A 20,352-nucleotide genomic window follows, 5' to 3' on the forward strand; every position below is an offset into this window, starting at 1 on the left:
TCACACAAGGATTCCTCATGTTGCCTTTTTAAAAAATATTTTATTTATTTATTCATGAGAGACATAGAGAGCGGTAGAGACACAGGCAGAGGGAGAAGCAGGCTCCTTGCAGGGAACCTAATGTGGGACTCGATCCCAGGACCCCAGGATCATGACCTGAGTGGAAGGCAGACGCTCAACCACTGAGAGCCACCCAGGTGCCCCAACTCATGTTGCCCTTTTATATCTGTACCCACTTTCCTCCCTCCTGCTGGCTCCTTCCTTAACACCTATTCTCCATTTCTGTAATTTTATCATTTCACGAATGTTAGGTAAATGTAGTCCTATACTAAGTAACCTTTTGGGATCAGCTTTTTGCTCTGCATAATTATCTGCAGATTCAGCCACGTTGTATGTATCAGCCTGTTATTCCTTTTTATTGCTGAGTAGTGTTCCACGGTATGTCTGTACCACAGTCTGTTTAACCATTCACCCACTGAAGGAACATCTGGGATATTGCCAGCTTTAGGTCATTACAAACAAAGCTACTATAAACATTCCTATTCGAGTGTTTGTGTAAACATAAGTTTTCATTTCTCTGTGATCCAAGCCCAATGGTTTAATTACTGGATTGAATGTTAGCTGCATGCTTAGTTTCTTAGATAAGCTATCAAACTGCTTTCCAGAATGACTGCACTATTTCACATTCTCACCAGAGTGCGAGAAAGAAGATGATGAGAAACTGTGATCCACTTTCTTCTCATCACGTCAGCATTTAATATTGTCAATATTGTTCAGATATGTGTGTGGTAATATCTAATTGTGATTTTAATTTGCATTTCCTAACTGGTTAGTGATTTTGGACATATTTTCATGTGCTTGTTTGACATCTATATATCTTCAGTGAATTGTCTGTTCATGTTTTTTGCCCTCTTTCTACTTTCTTTTTACTGTTGAGTTTTGAGTCTTTTATATATTCTAGATATTAGCCCTCTGTCAGATAGGTGATTTGCAAATTTTTCCCCAGTCTACAGCCTGCCCTTCATCCTTTTTTTTTTTGTTTTTTGTTTTCTTTTTTTTGTTTTTTTTTTCCTTCATCCTTTTTACAGTCTTTTACAGAGCAAAAATTTATTATTTTGATGAAATGCAATGTATTAGTTTTTCCTTTACCAGATCATATCAAGTCTAAAAACTCTGTTTTGCCCTATATCCTAAAAGTTTTCTCCTGTATCTTTCTTTCCTAAAAGTTTCATAGTTTTATATTTTACATTTAAATCCATAATCCATTTGAGTTAATGTTTACGTAAAGTGTGAGGTTTGTTCTCTTGCTTACAGACATCCAATTGCTCCAATGCCATTTGTTGAAAAGGCTGTCCTTCTTCCATTGAGTATACTATCCCTAGCCTCCTCCTTGTGGAGTCACCAGAGCTGGTGGAGTCCCTCCACTGGTGCCCACAGGTGCTAGGAGGCAGTCCTCCCAGAGAGTTCGCTCCAGATTATGTTACCACGTTCTTCCCTTATCCATTCACTGGCCCCAGGGCACTGCACGCTCCATTGTGGTTTCCCAACGTTCTGCCCACACCTTTGTAAAAAATCCCTTTATTAAACCCTCCTTGCATTACCCAATTTAAGTGAACCATCTTTTGTCTGTCAGGACCCTGATACATCCTGCAAATGATAAAGTTTCCAAATCCTAAACATCAGACATATACTCTCAATTGTCATAAAGCAATGATCATTTATTTTTTTTTGAAAAGTTGTTTACAGATATTTATAGGCAAATGGATTTCCACTTTAAAACAGATGAAGATAAGTGTGTGTGATTAAAATAGCATGCAATAAAATATTTCTTCTGTTGTTTCATTTTGTTTGAACTGTGTCTGCGGTACTTGTAAGTGCAGTATTTGCTTATCTAACTACTATAACATTACAGTCAAATACTGATTATCCATGTACTGGTGCATCATGTACCAGTATCCATGTTCTGCTCATATTGTTTATACTCTCTGCACCTATTTCTACCAGGAACTTCTTCCTGCAACCCAGTTAACACTCTGCTCAACCAGACTGAGATCACAACCCTACTCTGACTCTGATAGGTGACTAGATCACCCACAAATTTCTATGATCTATACTCACGCTGACCCCCTTCACGAAGACAGATCATCAAAAACCAAGATATATGTAAAAGTGATGAAACAGCCATTATTTCCTAGTTGTATAAAAGGAAACAAACCTACCTAAGCAATCAGTGGCAGTAGAGTAGAATAAAATCATAAACCCTTGCAGAAAAATATTACAGTTCAGTGTGCTTGATTTCTGATGATTTCTACCCCAAAAAAGTTTCTTGTATTTTATTTAAAACTTAGCAAATATATCATAATTACAAAGATTAAGTTGTATCTACATAGCCAAAATGAAGTGGGGTTAAGGCAACTGTCCAGATTACTCAGGATAAAAAAGCATCCTAAAGTAATGGCCAAACCACTATATGCAAAGGCAAGTAAAAGATTGAAGCAGTTTTCTGCTACTCCAAACAACCCAATCCACTTCCACCATCACTACTGAGAGTACTCCAAAGTTTCAATGTTTTTGACAGAAAGGCTCAGGGTCTCTGCTACCTGAATGTTGATTTCAGTTGTGCCTTTTATTCTGTGAGTAGAGATACAGACTAAAGGAATAAACTCAAGTTTTCATCTTAATTATACAAACTATCAGCGCTGACCCCTAATAAATGGAAAACTTGCTTTTTATAGACTCATGATAGGGCAGAGATACATCTCTGAATTCACCTAATCCCACTCCCTTATTTCATAGACAAGGAAACGGGAGTCCAGTCAGGTTCAGCAGCTAGCTCAAGGTCACTTCGAGAGACCTGGCCAGCACTCTTCTCTATACAACACTTAATTACACCATCAGTTGATCAGTGTACCTACATGAGGCAGACCTTTCCAAATGTTTCATTCAATGTGTTTTCTCCCTTCTGCATTTTGTCTGATCATATCTAGAAAAGATGCTGAGGATACATGTAGGTGAGAGACTATGATTCAGTCACAGCCAATCAGGAGGATATTTCCTGATACTTTCAAATAAATTCGTTCTTTAAATAAGAATGAAACCAATTTGGATGTTGAATATGAACACTGGTCTGCCTTCCATGTTTTCAATCTATGCACTCAGGAGCTTTCTCATGAGTGGGGGTGGGGGAGGAAAGAGGGAGAAATATGATGAACTAGAAATGACTGATAGATTTGGCCTCTCTTCAGCTTGTTCTATGCTGCATATATGCAGTTTGAATAGCAAACATTGAGAAATACGAGGCCAAAGAATCTAGGCTCCAACCCTTTAACTAGTGAATGGGACAGGCCAATGAAACAGACCAATGCTTTCAGTGGCTTTTGATTTGATTCTACTGGCATAGACAGAATCCAAATTCAACGTCAAATTTATTTTAACGTTGCAGTGAAAGTGCTACTAAACAGAAAACGTAGTAAAGTCAGTAACTATCAAGCAGATTGCTTCTTATTTTTGTAACAAGGAAAAACTTTTTGGCAAATAGTTCTATAGTTATAGAATATGAAGACAGTTAGAACTAATCTCCCCAATATGAAAATGTCCCCAAATTATCAAGTTGAAAGGCACATACCACTGCCCCAGCAGTTCATCCAAATAGTCTCTAGCATGGGAAATTTTAATTGTGCTTTTAGCTTGCTATCAATGCAATATGGCCTTAAAAAGTGACATCCGTGCATATGTATAATTTCTTTTCAAATGGACTAATCCTCTTCCCCTTTTCTAAGTTTTACTTTCTGAAGATCGATCTTTGTTATTTCTTTGTCTGATAAAAGACATAGTCCCATGATGGTCTTGGAAAAAATGTACTTCACAGTTTGTGCTCTATTTTGTCTATAAACCAAGTTTGGATTATCTTTGTGTCCTAACACAAAATGGACTTTTTTGAAATATTAGTGTGATGGCACTTCCATACTATCATTTGTTAGAATGCAAAAGTCCTGGATTATTATCTTTTCTCACTGGTTGTTTAAGGCTTACTTCGCTTCCAGAAGAGATGATTGGCAAACTATTATCCATGTGGTATCTGATAAGGTGGCCGACATTATCAAATACGTGATCCTTGGTCCTTACCTTGAAAAGGAAGTACAAAGTAGTTAGGTTAAATGGTAATAGTTCTCTCAAAAGATGTAAACAATCAGGAAGAAAAACAGACACATCCTCAAAGGAGATATTTGGCTGAACAACAACAAAAAAAACCAAACGTACTTTTCAACTCTATATCCCTTAGTAGACAATTGTCTCATTCCCCATTACCTCTTTTTAAAACAAATAAAAAATATATTTTATTTAATTATTTATCAGAGACACAGAGAGAGAAAGAGACATGGGCAGAAGGAGAGGGAGAGGCAGGCTCCCTGTGGGGAGCCCAATGCAGGACTCGATCCCAGGACCTTGGGATCACGACCTGAGCCAAAGGCAGAAGCTCAACCACTGAGCCCCCCAAGTGCTCCCCCATTATGTTTTTAAAGCAATTTTCCCTCTGAGTTAGAAAAATCCAAATTTGCAACCAACCTTTTGCCATGTTACTGTTTGATGTATTCTATCATGTCACCAGTCCTATAAATATTTAACTGTACATACAAGCATGAAGTCTATAATTGGTTATAATTATAACCCAGCAAGCAGACTGTTTCAAAATATCTTGTGTCTGTAGGAAGCAGGCCCTTCTGGAGAAGTCCTGCCTCTCCTTGGAGGCTTAACACAAATCCTGTCTCCTTTGAGAAGCCTCCTCAGACCTTCCTAATAGGCATTCACGTCTTCTTCCTGAAGACTTCATGGTAGCTGATTCCTAAATATTTGTTATATGGAACTTCTTGTCTGCCTGCCATAGAAACTTGGTTTCCCTTTGCCTGCTTTCTCCTGAGGACTTTCCTCCCTAATGTTACTGCATCCTTACTCTGCAGTGGCAGAAGAAATTACTCCCCATCATGACTCCACTGGCCATAAATATTCCTGTTGGGAGGGTGGCTGAGAATTGTCCAGGAGTGGGAAGTCACAGCCAGAGAATATCTTGCTACATGATTCTGCTACCTCTCTCTACAAGGGATTTTTTAGTTCTGTTTAGATATTGGTTTTCAGCATATTAAAAAAACACAAACTTATTGGAATTGACCTAATCTGAATACAACTATGAATTAGATCATGGTAGTGTATCAACGTATAAATTTGATTTTGATCCCTGTACTATGTCTGTGTAAGAGAATACCTCTATTCTTGGGAAATACACACTCAAGGAGTACGAGGCAAAGAGCACAATGTTTCCAACTTAGCCTCAAATGGCTCCAAGCCTTGAAAACATTTTTATCTCCTTCATTTCAACACGAACCTATGTCAGATCAGCTGATCAGTCCTGCCAGTCTGTGTTTTTAATTCCAGCTCACTCTGCCCTCCTCTCTGTATTTCTCCTGCTTCCATTCTGGTTCAGGCTCTCACTAGTTTTTACCTGGAAGCCCCTCATTATTTTCTTCTCCAAGCAATCCTACATACAGATGTCCAGTGAATCTTCCAGTGCAGGGATTATAAACTATCCACTCTGTAGCCAAACATCCCAGGGATGTTTAAGTTTGCTGGGGTGTGTTAAGTGGGAGATGCCCAATAGAGATTTTTTAAGTATTTTGAATTAAAAATGGGGAGATTTCCTACAAAAATTTAGTTTTGTGGCTTCTTTGGTAAAATCGAATCTGGCTACTCTGGGCCCTTACTCCAAGTGGCAGCAATTGACTGAAGCTGCATGTGACTGTCCCTCTGACACAGGACACGTGCTTCCCAGGTCATCTTAGCCTACTGCACTCCATGCTCATTCACCTTAAATTCACCATTTGCCCAGCTTTACACACTGCAAACATCTGCTGCTATGACCCCAATCACAAGGTGCCTGGGTGCACATTTGTGCACATGTGTGTGAGATAACAAACCCCTATTATGAGATCTACCTCCTGAACAAGTTTTTAAGTGTACGATAGTATAGTTAACTCTAAGCACAATGCTGTACACCAGATCACTAGAACTTTTCATCTTACATGACTGAACTATACATTATACATTATACATTAAACAACAACCCATCTCCTCCTCCTCACCGGGCCCTGGCAACTACTATTCTTTCTGTTTCCATGAGTCTGACTACTTTTGATATCTCATATCATTGGAATCATGCAGTAGTTGTCATTCTGTGACTGGCTTATTTTAATTAGCAGGATGTTCTCCAGGTTCATTCATGTTGTAGCATGTGACAGATTCTTGACTTTGGCTGAATAGTACTCCATTGTATATGTGTGTATGTATACATACACCACATTTTCTTAATCCATTAATCCATCAAGGGACATTTAGCATGTTCCTACCACTTGGCTATTGCGAATAATGCTGCAATGAAGATGGGAGTGCAAATGTCTCTTTAAGTTCCTGATTTCAACTCATTTGGGATAAAAACCCAACCAATAAATATGGACCAAATGTGGGTACTATTTTGAATTTTTTGAGGAAAATCCATACTATTTTCCCCAGCAGCTACACCATTTTACATTCTCACTAACAAGACACAAAGGTTCCAATTTCTGCACACCCTCACCAAACATGTTCTTTTCTGTATGTTTGTTTTTGATCATGGTCATCCTAACAGGTGTGAGGTGATATATTACCGTGAATTTTGTTGCATTTCGCTGAGGGTTATAGCCGTTGAGCATCTTTTTAAGTAGCTGCTGGCCATATGTATATCTTTTTTAGAGACATGACTATTCAAGTCATCTGTCCATTTTTTTTAATTTTTATTTATTTATGATAGAGAGAGAGAGAGAGAGAGAGGCAGAGACATAGGCAGAGGGAGAAACAGGCTCCATGCACCAGGAGCCCGACGTGGGATTCGATCCCGGGTCTCCAGGATCGCGCCCTGGGCCAAAGGCAGGCGCTAAACCGCTGCACCACCCAGGGATCCCCCATCTGTCCATTTTTTAATCAGATTGTCTTTTTGCTATTGAGTTGTAGAAATTTCTTATATACTTTGAAAATCAACCCCTTATCAGACATATGGTTTGCAAATATTATCTCCCATTCTTATTGCCTTTCACTCTGTTGATTGCTTCTTTTGCTGTGTAGAAATTTTTTAGTTTTATATAGTCTCACTTGTCTGTTTTTGCATTTGTTTGTATTCTTGGTGCTACATCCAAGAAATCATTGTCAAGAGCAATATTATGAAATTTCCCCCTTATGTTTTCTCCTAGGAGTTTTACAGTGCCAGATCTTACGTATAAGTCTTTAATCTATTTTGAGTTAATTTTTTTGTGTGGTGTAAGATAAGGGTCCAATTTATTCTTTTATGTATAGATATCATTTTCCTAAAACCATTTGTTGATAAGAGTATTCTTTCCCCATTGTGTATTCTTGGCAACCTTTGCAAAGATCATTTGACCATTTATGCAGAGGTTTCTCTCTGGGTCTCTATTCCATTCCATTGGTCTATATGTCTGTCTTTCTGCCAGTACCATACTGGTTTGATTACTCTAGCTTTGAAATCAGTAAGTGTGATGTCTCCAGCTTTGTTTTTCTTTCTCAAGATTGTTTTGGCTATTCAGGGTTCTCTGTAGTTCCAAATGAATACTAAGATTGTATTTCTATTTTTATAAAAAAATGCTCTGAGAATTTTTATGGAGATTGCATTGAATTTGTAGATTACTTTGGGTAATATGGAGATTTTAACAATATTAAATTTTCTAATCAATGAACATGGGATATCTTTCCATTTGTGTCTTCTTTAATTGCTCTCAGCAGTGTTTTACAGTTTTAGTGTATAAGTCTTTTGCCTTCTTGGTTACATTTATTCTTAAGTATTTTATTCTTTTTGATGGTATTGTAAATGAGATTGTTTTCCTTACTTCATTTTCAGATTGTTCATTATTATTATTATATACAAATGCAACTGATCTTTATATATTCACTTTCTGAATTGTTAATTTGTCATAACAAGTTTTTTGTGGAATCTTTAGGATTTTCTAACATATAAGATTATATCATCTGAGGACATTATTTTACTTCTTCCTTTCCAATTTGGATGCCTTTTATTTCTTTATCTTGCCTAATTTCCCTGGCTACTACTTCCAGTACTATGTTAAACAAAAGTGGTGAGGGGAAAAACTTTGTTTTTCACTGTGGGTATGGTATTAGCTCTAGGCGTTATACATACGGCCTTTGCCATGCTAAGGTAATTTCCTTCTACTCCTAGCTTGTAGATTGGGTTTTTTTTTTTTTATCATGAAGGTGTGTTGAGTTTTGTCAAATGCTTTTTGTTCATCTATTGAGATGACCATATGATTTTTATCAATCATTTTGTTCATGTAGCGTGCCACATAGATTGATTTTCTTTGTTGAACCTTCCTGGCAATCCAGGGATAAATTCTACTTGGTCACAGTGTATGATCCTTTAATGAACTGTTGAATGCGGTTTGCTAATTTTTTGTTAAGGATTTTTGTATATATGTCCATCAGACATACTGCCCTCTTTTTTTTTTTTTCTTATAGTGTCTTTTTCTAGTTTTGTTATATGGGTAATACAGGCCTCATAAAGTGAGTTTGTAAGTATTTTTTCCTCTTCGTTTTTTTAATAAAGATTTTATCTATTTATTTGAGAGTGAGAGAGAATGCACAAGAGCACAGGTGGGTGGAGGAGCAGAGGAAGAGGGAGAAGCAGACTCCTCTCTGAGCAAGGTACCCGACTCTGGCCACTGGATCCCAGGACCTAGAGATCATGACCTGAGTAGAAGGCAGATGCTTAAGCAACTGAGCCACTCAGGCACCCCTCCTCTTCTTTTTCTTTTTTTTTTTCTTTTGAAAATTTAAGAAGTATTGACATTAATTCTTTAAATGTTTGAAAGAATTTACCAGTGAAACCATCTGGTCATGGACTTTTTTATTGGACAGTTTTTGATTAGTGATCCAATCTCCTTATTAGTAATTTGTTCAGATTTTCTATTTCTTCATGATTCAATCTTGGTAGGTTGTAAATTTTTAGGAATTTATCCATTTCTTCTGGGTTATCCAACTTGTTGGCATACAAGTGTTCTTAATAATCTCTGATAATCATTTAATTTAATATAATCATTTAATTTAGCATCAGTTGTAATGTCTCTTATTTCCCTTCTGATTTTGAGTCTTCCCTCTTGCTTTCTTAGCAACCTAGCTAAAGGTTTGTCAGTTTTGTGTATCTTTTCAAAATATCAAGTTGTAGTTTGTGGATTTTTCCTATTATATTTCTACTCTTTCATTTATTTCTGCTGTAATATGAAATATTTCCTTCCTTTTGCTAACTTTGGATTTAGTTCGTTCTTTTTATAGTTCCTTGAGGTGTAAAGTTAGATTGTTTGAGATCTTTTTTTTTTTTTTTTTTCAGAGTAGGTATTTATCACCATCAACTTCCTTCATATTGCTTCTGCTGCATCCCATAGTTTTGGTATGTTGTGTTGTTTTCATTTCCATTTGTTTTCAGATTTTTTCTAATTTCCCTTTGATTTCTTCTTTGAAGCTGGTTGTTCAAGAGTGTGTTGTTTTATTCCACCTATTTATGAATTTTCTTTCTGCTATTAATTTCTAGTTTCATTCCATTGTGATAAGAAAAGATACTTGGTATGATTTCACTCTTCTCAAATCTCCTAAGACTTGTTTTGTGACCTAACATGTGATCCATCCAAGTATTTGTGATCTAACATGTGAATGCTCTGAGTATGCTTGAGAGGAATGTGTATACTGCTGCAGTTGGGTGGAATGTTCTGCATATGTTTGTTAGGTCCATTTGGTCTACACTGTTGTTCAAATCCTTCTGACTGGACATTCATTCAATCCATTATTGAAAGTGGGGCATTGAGATCTCCCACTATTATGGGGTTATTATTTCTCCCTTCAGTTCTGTCAATGTTTGTCATATATTTGGGTACTCTGATGTTGGGTGCATATACATTTATAATTATTATATCTCCCTGGTAAATTGATCCTTTTATCATTATATAATGTCCTTCTATGTCTCTTTTGACAGTTTTTGACTTGAAGTCTATTTTGTCTGATACAAGTATGGCCATCTCTGCTCTCTTTTGGTTACCATTTGAATGGAATATCTTTATCCATCCTTTTACTTTCAGCCTATATGTGTCCTTCAATCTAAAGTGAGTCTCTTCTAGACAGCATATAGTCGGATCTTGCTTTTTATTTATTCAGCTGTTCTATATTCTTTGGCTGGGGAGCCTAATCCATTTACATTTAAACTAATTATTAATAGGGAAGAACTATTACCATTTTGTTAACTGGTTTTTGTCCAGGATCATCTCATCTATAGGCATTTTCTGCCTAGCCATACATTTTTTTTTATTGGCTTAATACTATTCTTCTGCTCTGTCTGTCCTTGTACTTCCTTCCCTATGCTCTAAATGTACCCCTTTTAAAATGTTGCTGTCTCGGGATCCCTGGGTGGCGCAGAGGTTTAGCGCCTGCCTTTGGCCCAGGGCGCGATCCTGGAGACCTGGGATCGAATCCCATGTCGGGCTCCCGGTACATGGAGCCTGCTTCTCCCTCTGCCTATGTCTCTGCCTCTCTCTCTCCCTCTGTGTGTGTGACTATCATAAATAAATAAAAATTTTTAAAAAAATGTTGCTGTCACTCAAGGTTCATCTTACATGTCAGACCCTGCAAGAAGCCTTTAGTTTGCCTCAACCAGAGCACTCCTTTATCCTGAGAAACACCATAATACTTTGGTTGAACCATTCCCATGTCATTCTTGGATTTTTCTTAATTATTCTTAATTATTCAAGTTTCTGTTTTATGAAATTATAAGCTATAAGCACTCTGATAGCAATGAAAAAGTGTGTAATATTGGACAACGGTCAACTGTGAATCCTTGTACTTCCATGTAGTAGGTATTCATTTAGTTCACTGAATTGAATTGAGAAGGGGCAGAAAGTGCTGTCCTCTACTTAATACTCCAGGGTGACTCCCTCCCAAATGCCTCCACTAGCAATTAGTGAGCACTTCCTAATCTAGGTGGAGGGTTCAAGAGAAAGGAAACCCTTAGCTTTATCGTGCTTCAATATCAGGGTTTGGATCAATCATTCAGAATAATCTTAATTAGAACATTCTTTGAAAACCATAGTAAGAGGTCAGTGATACCTTCCCTTCAGGATCCACCAGAAGAAGATGCTTTGCCTGGCCTCCCTGTAGTCCACTTAGCACATACTGGCCGGGAGATGTTGCACTCTCTCGAACCAGAAAGTCCCCATCTTTCACCAAGAGGCTCTCTGCTGCCTTTCGGCTCAGCTTGCCATGGTAGCAGTCTTCACTCCGCAGCTGCTGCTTAACATGTGGCAAAGAATGTGAGCTGGCAGGCTGGGCCGTGGCACCAGGCTGAACAGTTTCTGGTGCTTCTAGAGTCCAAACATAGAGACATCACCAAGTTACCTCCTCATTCATTCATTCATTCATTCATTCAGCACATACAATTTGAGGCCCTACTGTGTGCCGTGCACTGTTTAAATGATGCTGCTTCTGGAACAAATGGGGTTTTTGTTTCTAGAACTTCCAACAGGCTTTAATTTTAATGGTCCAAACATTGCCTTTGGCTTCTGTTACCAGGAAAGGCTTCCCCAGGTGCAGTTTTCTTTTCAGATGAGAAATGGAACTGACCCATGAAAACTGCTTTCATAACTGCAGAAAGAAGCACTTTATGTCCTAGGGGCTGTATGTTAAAGAGAAAGAGGCTTATGCAGTACCTGGATCGCAGATAACTTCTAAAAACATCCCCAAACTCTTTGAAAAATGCCTTCAGTAACTTTACACTATGCCTGTTTTTAGTAATTAGCTTTTTACTTTCAAACCAAATTACTAATGTGCTTCAGAGATGCTTCTTACCAAAAACTCCAAAGCTATGCTGAACCTCACAGCATAGCTATTAAATGGCCTCCTATTTAAATGGCCAATCTGGTGTTTGTGTCATTCACCTGCATGGACAAAGCAGAGTTCATCTGGTAAAAGAAGGCAAAACATCAGGGAGGCCCTGGTCTGAGGCAGCTCCCCACAGTTCTGCAAAATAAATATCATCTAGAGTCAAGTGGGGATGAAGAGGTATATCCAGGTGGCACTTAATTATATTATTGATATTCAGAGTGATAATAATTATTCTATAGTTCCCACTTATTAAGTATGATAGGCACTGCTCAATGCTCTCTATATATTATCTTGTTTGGTTCTCAAAACAGGGCAGGCAAGGAAATGGATTTTAAAAAGACTAAATGACTTACCCAAAGTCACACTGCTAATATGTTGTAAATCTAGGATATGAAATAAGATCTATTTGACTCCAAAGCCCAAGTTCTTAATCACCATGCTCAAAGACCATTGCCTTGAATGTGAAAATCTTTCAGTTTTCAAAATTGGCCTAGCCATTCTACTTCCATAGTACCTACAATGGTCCCTACTAGAGAGCAAGGTTATCTGGATCATATACAGCAGAAGTAATAACATAAAATTCTTAGGTCTGAAGATATGTTCTTTTTTTTTTTAATTTATTTATGACAGTCACACACATAGAGAGAGAGAGAGAGGCAGAGACACAGGCAGAGGGAGAAGCAGGCTCCATGCACCGGGATCCCGATGTGGGATTCGATCCCGGGTCTCCAGGATCGCGCCCTGGGCCAAAGGCAGGTGCCAAACCGCTGCGCCACCCAGGGATCCCTGAAGATATGTTCTATATGGCAAATTTACTAGGAAAATCACCACAGAAATCAGGCTTTGTCTTTTTAAATGCAAAGGATCTTTTACATAGAAACTAGCTTTCATCTTTATAAATGCAAAGGTGTGTTTCCATGTCCTTATGCAAGGGAATAAGAAATCCTCTTAACTCTAAGTTTTATGAATTATATGTGATAATCTCATGAAGTCATGTATATCATATATATTATACATAAAATAGGTAACCAGGGCATTGTAGACATAACCCAATTCCCCTGTTAATATGTAATAGTTTTGTCTCTACTTAGGCACTTCCCTCTGCATGACACAATTATGATGCAGCACTCACAAATATATATTTTTGAAAATATCTTTAGTCTATATTTAATGGCTGAAAATATTCTCTCCACAAACAACCAGATCTATCTACTGTTGCCAGAAAAAGGCTGAAGAAACGTGTCCAGATTTGATGAATAATAAATGAAGTTGGCCTTAGTGCTGCTTGCTTGCAGGCATAAAAAAAGAACTCAGAGAAGCAGCCATGTACATGTTTGTGTAAGTAAAAGGGAAAGTGTATGAGTGGAAGAGAGATGCATGCATGCGTGTGTGCACACACATCATAATGCATGATGGCTTCCAGTTTATTCTGAGATAAGGGTGGAGAGCTTTTGGACAAGGACAAAACAAAAGAAAAACAGACATTATATCATCTTGAAAAGAGGCAACAGATCACAGGCCAGCCTGAGGTTATGGACAATATTTTCCTAACACAGTTTCCCAAATTAGCACAAGAACAATATACACTGTACTGGGACATTTTAATCATCTAAATATTTGCCGAAAATCTAATTTTCCTAAAAGCAGAATATCTGACAGATTTTTTTAAAATTTTGTTTTAATTTTTAAAGTTATGCATGCTGCTTTTTAATATCTGGGAAACACAGAAAAACAAAGAAAATGAACCACCAGTGGTCCTATCACCAAATACAACTACTCTTTAACATTGTGGTGCATTACCTATTATCGACTGCTTCCTTACATAATGTTAACTTTGAGAAAGATAATCATAATTTAAATCTAGTTATTTACATAAAATTGCCCTACAAAATTTAATAAGCTATTGATGTTATATAATTAATAACATATTTTTTTCAGAAGTAGCAAAGGTTAAGCAAGCAACAAGAAAGGCCACTTTATATTTAATTGAGACCTAAAAAGAAAGTGATAGGAATCATGGAAGAAAATAATCATGTTATCTTGGAGTTCCTGTAGGAACTGAAGACATATTGCTCATGATCAGAAATTCAGGTAAGCACAAGATAGATATGAATATCCACACCCATAAGCATCTGATCAAATAAAAAGGGCATATGGCTTAAGGGAGAAAAAAAATCTAACATGCAAAATTAAACAATTTTAAGTAACCCCAACGACAAAGAATGAGACACTTAAAGAAACCAATGTGAACTGGGAAGACAGCATAATAATGCATTCAATTTTTTTTAAGGATTTCATTTATTTATTTATGAGAGACACAGAGAGAGAGAGTCAGAGACATAGGCTGAGGGAGAAGCAGTCTCCCTGCAGGGAGCCCGATGCAGGACTCGTTTTGGGACCCCAGGATCAGGCCCGGAGCCGAAGGCAGACACTCAACTGCTGAGCCACCCAGGCATCCCGATGCGTTCGATTTTTAAAAAGCACATGCAATTGGGTATTTTGGAGTAGTAATGACTATTATATTAGCAAAGACTGAAAAAACATTAGATGTTCATCAATAAGGGAATGGATATATAAACTATGATGTACTTATACAATATAATACCATAAAACAATAGAAAATAACAAAGGTTTGTTCACAGAAAATCAGTAAGGAAACATTGGATGTAAACTATACATTAGACTAGATTGACTCAACAGACATCCACAAAACATTTTACCCAAAAGCAATAGACACACATTCTTCTCAAGTGCACATGGGACATTTTCCAGGATAGATCATATGTTAGGCCAAAACAAGTCAATAAATTTTAAAAGAATGAAATCATATCAAGCATCTTTTCTGACCACAAGGATATGAAACTAGAAATGAATTACAAGAAGAAAACTAAGAAATTCACAAATATGTGAAAATTAAACAGCATGATACCGAACAACAAATGGGTCCAAGAATAAAACAAAAGATAAGTCAGAAAATATCCTGAATACCACATACCAAAATACTACATATCGAAACTTGTGGGATGCTATCAAAGGCAGTTCTAAGAGGGAAGTTCAAACTAACACTATATTAAGAAAAAAGAGAGATCTCAAATAAATAACCTAACTTTACATCTCAAGGCTACCCTGAAATAAATAAACTAAGCCCAAACATAATAGAAGAAAAAAATATCAAAGATCAGACCAGGAATAAATGAAATAGAGAGTAAAAAGACAACACAAAATAGTCAATAAAACTAAATAAACAGAATAAGCAAACTTTTAGCTAGACTTACCAAGAAAGGAGTGACTCAAATAAAATTATAAATGAAAGGGGAGACATTACAAGTGACATCGCACAAAGGATCATAAGAGACTACTCTGAACAATTATATGCCAATAAATTGGATAACCTAGAAAAATGGATAAATTCCTAAAAACATAAAAACTATCAAGACTGAATAATGAAGAAATAGAAAATCTGAACAAGTGAATTAGTAATAAGGAGACTGAATCACCAATCAAAAACCTCCCAGCAAAGAAAAGTCCAGAAGCTGATGGCTTCACAGGTGAATTCTACCAAACAGTTAAAGAGAAAGTAATTCCAATCTTTCTAACAGTTTTCATAAAAAAAAAAAAAGGAGGTAACACTTCTAAACTCAATTTACAAGGCCAGCATTACCCTGATACCAACACCAGACAAGGATACCACACACAAAAAAATAATAATAAAAGAAATTTACCAGGACAATATCCCTGATGAATGATGTAGATACAAAGTCCTCAACAAAATAGTAGCAAACGAAGTTCAACAATACATCAAAAGAAAAGGATCCCATACTATGATGAAGTGAGATTTATGAGGGATATAGGACAGTCCAACATCCATATGTCAATTGATGTGACACACCACATTAATGAAAGATAAAACCAGGGATCCCTGGGTGGCGCAGCGGTTTGGCGCCTGCCTTTGGCCCAGGGCGCGATCCTGGAGACCCGGGATCAAATCCCACATCGGGCTCCCGGTGCATGGAGCCTGCTTCTCCCTCTGCCTATGTCTCTGCCTCTCTCTCTCTCTCTGTGACTATCATGAATAAATAAATAAAATCTTTAAAAAAAAAACAAAAAAAAACAGATGATCATCTCAAAAGATGCAGAAAAGGCATTTGACAAAATTCAACATCCCCTCATAATAAAAGCTCGCAACAAAGCCAGTATGTTGGAAACGTACCTTGATATAATAGAGGCCATATGTAATAAGCCCACAGTTAATATCATGCTCATCAGTGAAAAGTTGAAAGCTTTTCTTCTAAGATCAGAAACAAAAGGATGCACACTCTTCCCACTTTAATTCAACAAAGTGATGGAAGTCCTTGCCAAAGCAATTAGGCAAAAAAAAAAAAAAAAAAAGAGCGAGAGAGAGATGAAAAAGAAATAAAAGGCTTCCAAATTGGATGGGAAGAAGTAAATCTGTTTCTCTTTATAGGGAATATAATATTATATATAGAAAACCCTAAAGACTCCACCAAAAAAAACCCCAAACCTGTTAGAACTAATAAATGAATAATAAAGTTGCAGGATACAAAGTCAATCAATGAAAATTAGTTGTATTTCTATACACTAATAAACCATCAGAAAGAGAGATTAAGAAAACAATCCCAGTTATAATAGCATCAAAAAGAATAAAATACTGGGGCTGCTGGCTGACTCAGACCAAAGAGTATATGACTCTTGATCTCAAAAGTTCAAGCCTCACACTGGGTAATTTAGGTAATTTAGATTATCTAAATAAATGAAACTTTAAATAATAATAAATACTTAATAAGTTTAACCAAGAGAGTTAAAGATCTGAAAACTCTTAACACATTGATGAAAGGAATTGAAGACACAAATAAATGGAAAAATAGTCTGTGCTCACAATTAACATTGTTAAAATGTCCATAATACCCAAAACATGTACAAATTCAATGCAGTCCCTATCAAAAATTTCAATGGCATTTTTCACAGAACTAGAGCAAACAATCCTAAAATTTGTGTGGAACCACAAAAAGCTTCAAATAATCAGAGCAATCTTGAAAAAAAAGAACAAAGCTAGAGCTATCGTGTTTCCTAATTTCAAACTATATTACAAAGATATAGAAATCAAAACAGTGTAATATTGACATAAAAACAGACGCATAGATCAATGGAACAGAATAGAAAGCCCAAAAATGAACTCACACTTACATGGTCAATTAACTTATGACAAAGGAACCAAGAAAAATACAATGGGAAAAGGATAGCGTCTTTAATAAATAAATGCTTTTGAGAAAACTGGACAGTCAAGTGTGAATAAATGATACTGGACTCCTGGCCTACACAATACACAAAAACCATCTCAAAATGGATTAAAGACTTGAATGTAAGACCTGAACCCATATAACTTTAAAAGAAAACATAAGGGGTAAGCCCCTAGACATCAGTCTTGACAGTGTTTCTTTGGATTTGACACCAAAAGCAAAAATAAACAAGTAAGGCCACATCAAAACAAAAATCTGCATAGTGAAGGAGACCATAAACAAAACAAAAAGACAATCTTTGTAATAGGAGAAAATATCTGCAAATCATTAATCTGATAAGGGGTTAATATCCAAAGAATACATACTATTCAGTGGCAAAACAAAACAAAAAACCCCAAACCATCCAATTGAGAAATGGGCAGAGGAACTGAATAGATATTTTTCTAAAGAAGACACACAAATGCCCAATAGGTACATTAAAAAGGTTCTCAACATCACTAATCATCAGGGAAATGCAAATCAAAATCACAATGAAATAGTACCGCACACCCGTTAGAATGGCTATCATGGAAAAAATGGAACATAAATGTTGGCAAGAATGTGGAGGAAAAAAAACCCTTACACACTGTTGGTGGGAATGTAAATTGCTGCAGCCACTCTGGAAAAAAAAAATTAAGGGTAGAACTATTGTACTATATGATCCAGAAATCCCACTTCTGGGTATATATCCAAAGGAAAAAAATCACTATCTCAAAGAGATACCTGCACCCCCACATTCATGGCAGCATAATTTACAAGACATGGCAACAACCTAAGTATCCATGATGGATGAATGCATAAAGTAAATGTGATTGGTTGATTACACACACAAACACACAGGAATATTATTCAGCCATAAAAAGGTAGGAAATCTTGCCATTTGTAACATGGATGGACCTTGAAGGCATAATGCTAAGTGAAATAGGTCAGCTAGAGAAAGACAAATACTGCATGATCTCACTTATATGTGAAATTAAAACACAACTCACAGACTCATCAGTTTTCTGATGATTGCCAAAGGCAGGGAGTGAGGGGTGGGAGAAATGGTGAAAGTGGTAAAAAGTTACAATCTTTCAGTTATAAGATAAACAGGTCCTAGGGATGTAATGTACAGCCAGGCAACTATAGTTAACAATAGTGTGTTGCATATTTAAAAGTTCCTAAGAGAGTAAATCTTAAAAGTTCTCAACACAAGAAATTTTGTAACTATGTGAGGTGATGGATAGATACCACGCTAAAGTTAGTGTGTTAATCATTTTGCAATATATACATATATCAAATCACTAGTACAATGTTATATGTCAATTATATTTCAATAAAACTGGAAGAAAATAACAAAGGATATTACATGCTAATTTGTAAATCTCTAAAATGGAAGAGTGAAATAAGCAAGTATAGAAGGAGGTTATCATAACTTCTAAGGGGGTATAACTTTTATTTCTTTTTAAAGGAGATAGATAGGGGCACTTGGGTGGTTCAGTGGTTGAGCATCTGCCTTTAGTTCAGGGCATGATCCCAGGGTCCTGAGATAGAGTCCCACATGGGGCTCCCCGCATGGAGCCTGCTTCTCCCTCTGCCTATATCTCTGCCTCTCTATGTGTGTGTGTGTGTCTCTCATGAATAAATAAGTAAAATCTTTAAAAAAAAAAATAAAGGAGATAGATGATAGGTTAATAGGTAGGTAGATAGATGGGTGGATGGATATGCCTAAGTATGTAGATAGATACTTAACTATTCATTAATATTCTGGTAGTAATCAGAAGAAACTGCTAATATGTAGGGAGTTGAATACAGTATTAAAGCTTGAGAAGGGACATTTTATTTTATTTTTAAATACCATATTTATTATTTGGATTTTTTTCCATGAGTACTTGTGTTACTTTTGAATTAGAAAAAAAAACCCTGTTTATAGAATAAAAAAATGTATACAAATATCAGGATAGCCACATAACTAAAGACAAAATTGGAAGGGGGATTAAATTTGTGAGAAAAGTGTTGGGGCTGGCGGGCAACTCTCAGTTTTCCGTTGTGGGAAGAAAAGCCCATGCTTTTTTTCTCCCACGACATGTTAAAACGGCTCCATTTCTGATTTGAAAGGACTGAAAGTAGTCAGTTCTCTTCATTGACAGTTTTATTTTACAAAGTTGCTATGAATGCTGATTTAGTGAAAACTGAAACACCATCCACAGGAGAAATGCAGGGTTAGTTTCCTCTGAGCCTCAGGACACAGCATGCTCATCAGTCGATCAATATATAACCTTGTTTTATGTGTATTTCTATTTAAAGTTACCTTATTTCATATATATTGTTGATTCAAGAACACTGATCTTAAAAGCCAACACATGCCTGAATGAAGCTTATCTAATATGTGGATGTGGATTTTCTCTGTAAGGTACATCACAATCTTCTGCACTTACAAGCGATATATGGCACTTCAGCACAACACTTGGAGATGATATTAATGAGCAAAATTAGCAGCAAATAGCACAAAAACTCAAAGTACATGGCAATAAATGGACTGCAGAAGGTACTTGTTTATAACAGAAGAGACGGAACAAGAAGGCAGAGCATGACCCTACTTTCACCTTAGCTGGAAATGGGTGCATTGGGCAACTCGAATTTTTTGTTGTTCTGTGCACATCTACGTATGACCACAGAAGTTCCACATGAGTGTTTTGGTGTTACAAACTAATATTAGCAAGTAAACAAATTCTCAAATATGGAATCCATTAAGTATGAGAACTGACTGCATACTGTTTATCAGTATGGAATCTTGGGCATGTAAAAATTATAGAACAGGAATTTATTTGCATTATTGAGGGGAAAAACACATTCACCTCTGTAGAGTGTCTAAAACGTTGTTAGAAAAAGATATTAACAAAAAAATGTCAATAATAGGGCAGCGTGGGTGGCTCAGTGGTTTAGTGCCGCCTTCAGTCCAGGGTGTGATCCTGGAGACCTGGGATTGAGTCCCACATTGGGCTCCCTACATGGAGCCTGCTTCTGCCTCTGCCTATGTCTCTGCCTCTCTCTCTCTCTCTCCCCCATGAATAAATAAAATAAAATCTTTTTTAAAATGTCA

General features: G+C 36.7%; 1 protein-coding gene across 1 annotated transcript in view; it reads right to left on the reverse strand.

Annotated features, from left to right (window-relative positions):
* Positions 1–1,691: 1,691 nt before the first annotated feature.
* Positions 1,692–20,352, reverse strand: part of SHC4 (SHC adaptor protein 4) — a 131,872-nt gene continuing 113,211 nt past the window's right edge. The window contains exons 11-12 of the mRNA XM_038580373.1: positions 11,200–11,453; positions 1,692–4,125 (exon numbers count right to left, since the gene is read on the reverse strand). Coding sequence (XP_038436301.1) covers positions 3,970–4,125; positions 11,200–11,453 — 410 coding nt within the window. The 3' untranslated portion in view covers positions 1,692–3,969. The remainder of the gene's footprint in view (positions 4,126–11,199; positions 11,454–20,352) is intronic.

Source organism: Canis lupus, chromosome 30 (assembly GCF_011100685.1).
Source record: "Canis lupus familiaris isolate Mischka breed German Shepherd chromosome 30, alternate assembly UU_Cfam_GSD_1.0, whole genome shotgun sequence".
NCBI classification, from domain to species: domain Eukaryota; kingdom Metazoa; phylum Chordata; class Mammalia; order Carnivora; family Canidae; genus Canis; species Canis lupus.